The sequence below is a fragment of the Cicer arietinum genome, chromosome 7, assembly GCF_000331145.2.
Source record: "Cicer arietinum cultivar CDC Frontier isolate Library 1 chromosome 7, Cicar.CDCFrontier_v2.0, whole genome shotgun sequence".
Classification (NCBI taxonomy): Eukaryota; Viridiplantae; Streptophyta; class Magnoliopsida; order Fabales; family Fabaceae; genus Cicer; species Cicer arietinum.
In genome coordinates this window covers 47,714,241-47,724,895 of record NC_021166.2, presented here as the reverse complement: position 1 = coordinate 47,724,895, position 10,655 = coordinate 47,714,241, and the positions used below count along the sequence as shown (strand labels likewise).

Genomic DNA, 10,655 nt, shown 5'->3' with positions numbered 1-10,655 from the left:
ATTCCAAAAATGGTCACTTTGAATCAACTTGTTATTTTAAAAAGAGATTAAGTTTTAAAAAATCTTCTAAAAGAAGATATACTAACCATCAAGGACCCAAACAAATATGGGTACCAAAATCATTACTAACTTGTGATGTAGGAACACCATTCAACAATCAAGAGAGAACAATGATACATGGACAAGGCATGCTCAAGACACTTGAATGGAAAAGTATGATGCCTCCTCTCATTACAAAAATTTGGAGTTCCTTTAACCTTTGGAAACATTAAAACAAAGGAGATGAAGAAGAAGAATATTCTGGACAGCAGCAACAAAATGCTTTCCAGGAAATCGAGATTAATAATCAGTCTCTGTTTCATTCTTCTCCTAAAAGCTGGAGAACGATAAAGGCAAAATCTAAGAGAATGATCAATTTAAGCAAAAAGGTTTATTCTGGAAGCAGTACCAGAACATTCTGCACAAGAGAGAAACGTTCTCCAGAAAAGCAGAACATTCTGCAGAAGAGCAGAACATTCTACAGAAGAGTAGTACTAGAACATTCTGCAGAAGAGAGAAACATTATCCAGAAAAGCAGAACATTCTGCAGAATAGCAGAACATTCTACAGAAGAGCAATACCAGAACATTCTGCAGAAGAGCAGAACTTTCTGCAGAAAATCAGAACATTCTCCAGAAAATTCTTGACAGTTTATATGCAACATTCAATCAAATCTAATGTTTTCTATTAAGATGATATGGTTGAAAAAACATCAACAACTTCTAAATGAGTTTGAACCATTTAGTTTTGGCACTCCTACACACATCTCACCATTGACCTTTCCTCCAAAAATATCTCATGATCAAATTTTTGGAAGAATTAAATTGGAAGGATATGGTACCAAAGTTGCTGCTACTTGAGTCTTGGTGAAAGTCAGCCATCAGATCAAAGAAATAGTAACAAGTATGAATGGTTGTCCTTTAGAAGAAGCACATATTCACATTGTCCTCTTCTTTGGATCTTATCAAGGTATATTCTGATCATGATTTAATTCATTCATGGAACTCAAAATTCTCTTTTTTATGTCCTTAAAATCATTTTTTTATGTGAACAAAATCTCTTTGATTGTTTTTGATAAATACAAACTTTTTTAGCATAAAAATGTTTTGTAAAAAGAGAGAAATTATACTTGACATGATATCACATTCATTTTGCTTCCCTTGCGATCATTATCATGTTCAAATTAAAATATTGTCTGTTGTAAAAGAAGGCAAAAGAGCAAAGAGACATCTTGCTTGGGTTTTGGAATTTTGAAATTTTAAAGGATATCAATTTCAAAATATTAAGGGGGAGTTTTTTTAGAAAATGTTACTTTTCTTAAAACTGGAATCTACTCATTGTTTTCTATGTGTAGTATACATTTCATTTGTATTCCCCAATCTTTTTGTGTTGACAAAGGGGGAGAATTATTTTAGATTTTATGTTGGTTCAAAAATATGAAGCATATTCTGAGGGGGAGCTTTTAAGCTCTCTTGGATTAAAATTAGAATCAGAATTAAAATCTAAATTAACATGTTTGTCATCATCAAAAAGGGGGAGATTGTTGAGACAAAATCTCAATTTAATGTTTTGATGAAAACAAACAAAAAGTTAATTAAGAATGTTAATTATGATTCTAAATGTTATGTTAATTTAACTTGTGCTTTTGAGTGAATTTAATTAAGAACAGAATCAAGCAAAGCAAAGAAAACAACAACAAGAACACTAAAACAGAGAAAGAGCTACAGCCTCAAAAAAGTTCATCACAGCATGTTGTTCAAAGTTTATCTACATTGTTAACAAAGAATCTGTCCTGGAAATTTGTTCATATCTAATCAGTACATGGAAAGGAACAAGTAGGATTCATCCAAGCTCAAAAAGGCTATTTGATCTAAAAAATATAAGGACTCAAAGACAGACAAAAATCATGACAGTCTGCAAACTCCAAAAATCAAATGTCAAGAAAGTTCGATCAATCTGGGCATATGACAAGACAATAACAAAGGAAATCCATAATGTTTAAAACGGGAACTCCAGAATGATTATTGAAGCTCAAGAAAGTTCAAACTGACAAACCAAGAACGTTAATCATTCTCCGTTTTTCTGCACAGAGACAGCAGCTCTGTTTCTCTCTGTTTTGATCTGCAATTCATCTCCAACCTTCTCTAGCTACACTCAAGACTCAAGACAGAGAATGTACCATCCAAGATCAATGAAGAAACGTCAAGAGTACTTTCTAAAAAAGGACAGAACTGCTTTAAATGCTAAACCAATAAAGTCAAAAAGCTATTTCAAAGAAGGATTATTTTTATTCTGAAATAATGTTTCAGTCAAAAAGCAGAGCCTCTCCAACAGCTCTTTTGTACCTTCATTCAGTGCCTCTACAGCCTATAAATAGAAGACCAATATCCAGAATCAATGCAAGAAATTCAAGTGCTGAAACATCCATAAATCAATCACATACATACTTGAAATTCTGCTCATTCGCAAAAACAGGGGTTGTCATACATTCTGCTATTTTGCAAAAACAGTTGTTGATTCATCTTCATATAGAGATTGTGTAATTATCAGCAAACCCTTTGTAAAGAATCAATTCTCAAACAAGAGTTGAGAAATCTCAGATTCTGTCAAAATAATCAAATTGTAAAAACTCAAACTATAAGAGTTTCTTCATAGTTTGTTTAAAGACCAAAATGATTAATAAAAGACACATTTTTTTTTAATTTTAATATAATTTAAAGATTATTATAACAACACTCACGTATTTATCTTAAAATGATCAAATGTAATTTTGATCTCTCTATTTTAACCAATTCACGGGATTGGTCCCTCTATTTTAAAGTCAACAATTTTGGTTGTTCCCTCATATTTTTAAACTAAAAAAAGGACGATTTGCTATATTTTTAGTAATATGTTTTTACAATTTAATGATATAGAATCATCTAGATGCATTAATTATTTATGTCATTAATTAAATTACAAAAATAAAAAAGATAATTTTATTGCAATTTTATAGATGTTAATTATTCTACATAATCGTATTATTATTTAAAACATGTCACATCTTTTATTTTTTAGTTAAAAAATGAAAGTAAAAGACCAAATCTGTCATATTTTAAAATAAAGGACCAATTTTATGAATGAATGAAAATAGGAAGACTAAAATTGCAATTAAACATTTTAAAAAAATCAAAATATAAGGGAGAAACATCTATAACATGAATCTTTTTTTTTATCATAAATTTTTTTTAATATATTAAATAATAAAATTATTAATTTTTTAAAATTAAGTGTAGGCCATTGTCTCACACATGGCTCTATCTATCTGACCATTTTTACGGTGAGTTGACAAGTCTAATTCATCAAATTATAATTTTAATTAATGTTTATTAAAATAAAAATATCAAATAACAAATGTTAGGGTTCTTCGTTAAATTAAAAATAAAAATACCACAATAATTCCGATTGATTCTTCAATCAAATTTCATCATCTTCATTCATGTTATCCTCCTTATTAAAGAAAAACTAAAAAAATCTCAAAATAAAATTCTTAAGTTCTTCAAGAGCTTTTTATTTCTAGTTTAAACAACAATCAAATTACAACTAAAAGATTTGAGTTTGTACAACACATAAGCTCCAACCTAAAAAATATTGGGTTTGTTAGTTTTTAAAACCCATAAATTGAAATTGAAAAAAGAATAGAGATGATGAACACATAAACCATCACTTATAAATTTATGTTTTTATTTTCCTCACTTCCCCAATCTACAATTTCTCTGCCAATACTTTTAAGATATAATTTTAGAATTTGTTCAGGATAGCAGACCGGCATTGTTTTATTTGTTTTGAGTTTGATTGATGAGTTTGAACCTAAAGGTGATGAACTTATAAACCCTAACTTTAGAGTTTGGTGAATTTTGAGTTTGAAGAAGATGAAGAAAAAAGAGATTGAAGAACCGTAATTGATTTGATGATTTTGACTTGTCACGTTATAAAAACTAGACATAGCAACGTGGTGGGGCGGGGGTGGATTTTGCATCCCCGCACCTGACTAATCTAAGAAAATATCCGTTTCATTTTTTAGCAATTGTGGAATTTAGGCCTTCTTATTTGTCCAGAACGAAGTTTGGATTTGTTCTCCCACACCCACACGCATTTATATATATAAAATTATATTTAAAAATCATATTTATTTAAATCATACTTTTTATTAAAATAAGATGTTTTCTGAGTTTCAGTTTTCTATTTTTTATCTCTTTCCAACGCAAAAAACAAGGAGAAATGACCAATTTTAATCAATAGCAATTTGGTAAATAAATGATTTATTTATTTATTTTAGTAATAAAGCAATCGATATGCTCGGTGTTTGCACCAACACCTCCCCTTCTGAATCATGTTACACACCATTGTCTTTCATATATAATTTTTCTAATACAAATTGTTATTGTTCTTTTTTGTATAATATTCAATCATTTTTCAGTTAAAGTCATTATAATATTAATTTAGTTCATATAAGTGTTAAAATTAATACTCACACACAATTGTTAAATAGATTTTTTATTTTTACTATAATCAATGCTAAAGTCATTTATACGTATGATTGTGATGTGATGATAGTGTAAAAAAATGTATACCAACAATTCAACACTTAAATTTTTATAATATTTTATTTTATTTTCTTAATTATATTTTAGAAGTGATTATATCAAAACCAATATAAAATAAAACTGCATATTGAGTTAAAAATTGAAAATTGCATAAAATCAAATAGTATTAGATGTTATTTTGTGAAAACCACATAGATCAAATTTTGAATTTTATTTTCAAAACTAAACCAAACCACATACTTAAATTTATAAAATTTATTTATTTTTTATTCATAGATATATATTGCATTTATATATTAGTTGTTGCTTTTTAATTTTTTCTTAATAATACTTTTTTGAATTTTTTGCTATTCAATATATATATTTAAAATATAATCAATTATTATTTATTTACAATGATAAATTTTAGTATATTATATATTTTTTATAATTGTAATTTGAATATTCAAAAATCATTTCAAATTAAACAGCTTATAATTAGATTGAATACTTTTTTTTAAACATATCATTTAAATCGAACTACATGTGATTTTATCTTTGGATATGATACATTTTTGTCTCATAATTAATCCAAACCGTATCGCGAATTCTCCTAGTTATTGACACCTTTTATAAAAAATTGTTTTGATAAATACTATATTTTATTATCATATTACATATATGAAGTATTCACTGCCGTTTAACGTTTACTAATATACGTTCAAGAAATATTAGACATACAAGATAAATTATCTTCTTTTAATTTAATTTTCTTCGTACAAAATAGTTTGTAGATATCGAACTTGTAACTGATCATTTAAAATATCTGAATCTTTTATCGTTTAAACAACTAAATATTGATAAAATTAATATTGGACACATATTTGTATATAAAAGAATATATTATACTATCGTTCCACACAAAGTCAACACATTATTTATAAATATAAATTTAAATTAAGGAAGATACACTTTCATTCAAGACATTATGAGAAACTTTGATGATATTGAAGTTAACGTCACACTAAATTATCTATATAACTCCCCTACTTTTATCTAAAAGAATAAATATATCTAAATTTAATTAATTATAATAAATTAGTGATTCATTTAATTAAAATTTTGTTTAAGAAGTGCTTAGAAAAAATAAATTATATTCATTTGCAATTATTTTTATTTTAAAAATATGTATCAAATAAATTTTATAACTTCTAATTTTTAAAATATTATAAAAACAAAAAACACTAAACAACTTTCTTCATTTTTTATCTCAAAAATAGTTTTCAAAAAGATGTATTATCAAACAATTTTTATTTTACTTTTATTTTTAAAAACAGTTTTTTAATATTAATTTATAAAATAGTTTTTAAAAGCAAAAAATTAAAACGTAATCAAACATACTAATATTATCCTAATAGTTATTATCGTTTTTTAAATGAAACGATACATTTTACTCTCTTTTTTTTTAAATTGAAGGTAATAACTAATATGATTGAAATAAATAAATAAATAAAATTTAAAGTTCAAAATAAAATGAAAAATAATTAAGAGACAAAATAAAATAAAATAAAAAAGTGACAAAAAAATTAATTAAACCTACAAAAAAACAAAAGAGATAGGAGATATGTAATAGATTTGAAATCGATTTATATTAAAAATGAAACCATCCTGACTTTGCCATTAACCAATACCACCGACTTTCCGGCAGCGTTCTCCGGCAACCCGGCACCGTCCTTCCTGGTTCATTTCTATTCACCCTTACCAAGTTTTTTCTCTTATTTATTCTTCTTTTATGTTGTTTCAATGGTTGTTTTGATTCTTATTTTGAACATTTTAGTTTTGTTTTGATTGTTTTTTTGGTGTGCTGTTTCATTGAATTATTGTTCTTCTATTATGTTTATTTTTTTCAATCATCCTGTCTATTTTGTGAAGGAGGAGAAGGGATTTTTTTCAAAATTTGTGACTTGATTTTTTTTTTTTATTTTAGATTGATTTTCATGTGGTTTTTGCACTGTAGCCTTGAAATCGTGACATACAAATGATTTTGTTAAAGAATCTTGATTATAATGAATAAATTATTAACGTTATTGCAAGAAAAATATAGGTTTCATTTTTATAGTTCACTCAGGGCACCAAATATCTTAAGACCGACCCTGTAGGGATATTAGACCTTGGGTCTTGCTCGCCGTGAGTAGGTTAGCTTGATATCTCAATGTTCAATGTTGTTTTACTTGGGATCAAAGGCAGAATGGAATTTTCAATCAAAAATGAAAATCAGAATGGGCTTTTTTACTGCTACACCAGTTAGTTTTTGGTCTGATTATTGCACTGCTACTGATTTGTTAGTTGAATTTGAATCTGATTTGTGTAGCATCTGAAAGATTCTCATTTGGAACTAATATTCTTTTGTTTTTTTCATTCTTGTTTTGTTTATTAATTTTTAAAAATCACAGAAAAACTGGTTTTAAAACCAATTTCTTTAAAATCACTGAAAAATTAGTTTCAAAATCAATATTTAGAAAAAACACTGAAAACTGGATTTTAAATAACTGGTTCAGAACTAAAAACTGCTTTAAAACCGGTTCATAACAGTTTCAGATAAAAAAATTGGTTCACAACCGGATACAAACCGAATTGGAATTGTTTTGAAAATCATCCGGTTTTTATTAACGTGGTTTTTAAGGACTGAACCAAATCATTAATGTGCTCCAATTTGGTTTTGGTTTTGAACCATGAAAACTCCTAGAATTTACATTATTATTATTAATTTATTATTGTTATCATGTTTACAGTCATTCCTTATAATTTTCCCAAGTAAACAGGTGATGTGAAAAAGATACGCTAACAGAGTATTAAGAATTAATAAAAATTTAAATTATAAGGATTTTTATATCATTTTAAACTATAGGAACTTGAAAATTTGATAAAACTATCTGGATCAACATATTTAGCTCCTACCACTTCTAATTTCTCCATTTATGGTGCTTCTTGTCTCTAATCTTTTGGTTTCCATAGTCTCTCAATTTAGCTTATGTTACAATATTAGAAAATATCTTATAATATCTTTCATATTATGTTAAAGTATCTTGAATTATTTCCTAGGATCAATTTATAATCAGAGGTATCTTAGAATATTTCTCATTATTATTATGATTTGTTCCTCATTTAGGATTGAGTCTATGTTTCTCTGTCAATAGAGATTAGTATTGAGTCTATTGTAATTAAGTCAGCATAAAACTATTATTAATAATATTCAAACTCTTATTATTTTTCCTCCTCCTTTTCTCTAAAATCCGACAACTTCAACAGCTTCTATCAAAGATAAAAGCTACTTATACACCTTCTCTTGAGTTGTAACTATCCTGTTTTTGTAATTCCTGTTTTTATGAATGAAATTGTGTTCCTTTTGAGTTGTAACTAATGAAAATTACTGTCCTATTTTGTATAATTCTGTTTTTATGAATGAAATTGTGTTCCTTTTGAGTTGTAACAAATAAAAATTACTTGTTGGTTAAGTGGTTATTTTCTAAAATTTGCGTAATTTAAATTTATTAATAAGAAGAGGAGAACTCACACCATTAAGGTGGAAAGAGGATGAAATTGTAGTTAGAGATGGTGTATTTCCAGAAATAATAAAACAATTATTTGACATTTTTAATAAACTGACACTGTTCTACTGTACTGTACGGGATGCAGTGCAAAATTTAGTGTAAAATGTTGTCAAATAGTTGGCTATAGCATTGCTAAGCAATTGGCAACACTGGGTTTAGGACATGTTCTTGTAGCATGCCATTTCATTATCTGTTTTCAAAAGTTGAGTCAATACTTCTTTGTCTTCAACTTAGTTTCCGTTCACATGTTTATTTAGTTTACAAGGTTGTTTTCATTAAATGACCGATAATTGTCTAGTTTAGTTTATTTAGTTTACAAGGTTGTTTACATTTTGTCATGTTTAATTTCTTTCTTAAATAAAAAATATTGTTTGAATTTGAACTTTTTACAAGATGTTTAGAACTTGTATGCTGTTTGGAGGGGTTATAGCCTTAGAGTTATATAAGAGCTTGAATAGTTGATATGTATCCTTCCCTTTTGGTATAGATTTTTCATATTGTTGTGGTTGATTAGTGTTTTTTTAATAGATGTACAAAAATATCATTTTTGTTACTTTTCCATTTCCCTAATAATCTGTTTTTTTTCATTCATGCCTGAACCGACTATAACCTGGATTTGATAGTGTGAGAGTGGAGCCTTGCCTTGCCACCGTAATCTTCCACTTTCGTCTGACTGCTGCTGTTGTCCTCCATTCCCGCTAGGGTGGTTGTTCTTCAACTTATGCTTTCTCCGAACACTCGGATAGTTATTAGTAGTGAACAAAACACAACTTTCAATACAGATAATAATATTCAAGATTCATACCTGGAGACAGGAAAAAGGCACTCACAGGAGTGAAAAACATGGGGCCATTTAGGTCTATTATTACAGAAGCATGGGAAAAAACTTTCATTTTAACAAAGTTCTTCTGCTTTTTACATGTTACCGACACCTATCTGATCAACCATGTTATGGTAAGCATGATTGATTCCTCCTTCAACTTATTGCAAATTCTTTTTCATGATTAACAACTAGCCATTTTCAACGCTGCAGACCTATGGTCCTAGCATGCTTCCTGCAATCGATCTGTCACCAACCGACTTTCTTGCTGAAAGGATCTCAACTCGATTTGGTAAACTTGCTCAAGGAGATATTGTAGTATTGCGCAATCCTCAAAACCCTAGAAAGACCGTCACAAAGCGCTTGGTTGGATTAGAGGGTGATACCATTACATATGTTTCTAGTTCCGAAAACAGCGATATGCATGAGACAGTTGTGGTATAGTCAATATCTTATAAAAAGAATCCCATTTCAATAGGTTTTCTTAATTTTGATTATGCCTTTTTCTTTGCTAGTAGTTTGACATCCTTATTTTTGTTAATATAACTTGTGAGAGACCTGACATTCATTTGGCTTCTTCATTTTAAGAATGAGCTTGGTATTTTGTGATATTAATGGCTTTTGGTCTAACGAGGTTTAACATTTAATTATTTTTTCCATTGCTGAATGCATTATAAAGATTCTACTTTCTAAGTCCTCTTCTTTATATAGGTTCCCAAAGGCCACGTTTGGGTACAAGGTGATAACACATATAATAGCAACGATTCTAGACATTTTGGTCCAGTTCCTTACGGCCTTATTGAGAGTAAGCTATTTTGGAGGGTAAGTTTGTGTATGCTCTGAAGCCACACACACAGACACAAGCCTCCACCTATATATTTTCCTTCTTCTTCCGTAACTTCTCCTTAATCTTTTGAATTTTTATATGAAGGTATGGCCACTTGAAGATTTTGGACCATTCTGGAAAAAATAATTTGAAGATTTCAATAATGTAAGTTACAATCTTGAGCAACATAACTGTTTGTTTCATTCAAACCGATGTCTATGTGGACATTGTCCACCCTTTTTCTTTGTGATTTGGATCTGAATCTATAAAATTAAGACATTTTTATCAACTTATATATAAAGTGTGACATTTTTTATGTTACTTAAATGAACAGTTGACCTTTTATTAATGAAGTATTCATTTTTGCTCCCAAAAAATCGAACATGATAGTGAATGATTACTAATATTTACTGTTTGTTTTGAAAGAGGACTTGCTCAACATATCTTAAGGGCCAAGACAAAATTATAATGTGAGGTCCATCATGTTAAAGATTATTTTTTCGATAATCTATATATAACTTCTTTGTTGCCCAAATATTTATATAGACTTTTGATTTAGTGATAAGATTGTTTTTTGATAAAAACTCATGACTTAGTTTTGAGCCTCTGATTGACGGTGCAAGTATTCCATTCCATTTTTGCAAAGGATTCTATTTGTTCATAATTTGTATCTAATAATTAACATAGGATTTGTATTTAGAGACACTTTTTTTAATGGATGCTTATAATTATGAATAGAGGGAGTAGATAGACGTTATTTCGAATACATGACCATAATCATATTGGGTCAGCAG

General features: G+C 28.2%; 1 protein-coding gene across 2 annotated transcripts; it reads left to right on the top strand.

Moving 5' to 3' along the window:
- The first annotated feature begins 6,193 nt into the window (after nt 1-6,193).
- LOC101492387 (mitochondrial ATP-independent inner membrane protease subunit 1b) lies at nt 6,194-10,596 on the top strand. Of its 2 annotated transcripts, XM_073370628.1 has the most exons (6): nt 6,194-6,344; nt 8,839-9,169; nt 9,249-9,473; nt 9,747-9,857; nt 9,967-10,026; nt 10,288-10,596. In XM_073370628.1, exons 2-5 carry the CDS (start codon nt 9,059-9,061, stop codon nt 10,006-10,008), a joined length of 489 nt encoding a protein of 162 aa, XP_073226729.1. In that variant the 5' UTR covers nt 6,194-6,344; nt 8,839-9,058; the 3' UTR covers nt 10,009-10,026; nt 10,288-10,596. The 2 variants fall into 2 exon arrangements, with proteins under 2 accessions (XP_073226729.1, XP_004511043.1); XM_004510986.4 differs by lacking the exon at nt 10,288-10,596 and having other exon boundaries at nt 9,967-10,182.
- The last annotated feature ends 59 nt before the right edge of the window (nt 10,597-10,655 follow it).

Coding starts and splice junctions, on each gene's coding strand:
- LOC101492387 (XM_073370628.1), top strand. CDS start 9,059: ATGGGGCCATTTAGGTCTATTATTACAGAAGCATGGGAAAAAACTTTC. Junction 9,170..9,248: donor ATCTGATCAACCATGTTATG/GTAAGCATGATT, acceptor TCAACGCTGCAG/ACCTATGGTCCTAGCATGCT. Junction 9,858..9,966: donor AGAGTAAGCTATTTTGGAGG/GTAAGTTTGTGT, acceptor TTTTATATGAAG/GTATGGCCACTTGAAGATTT.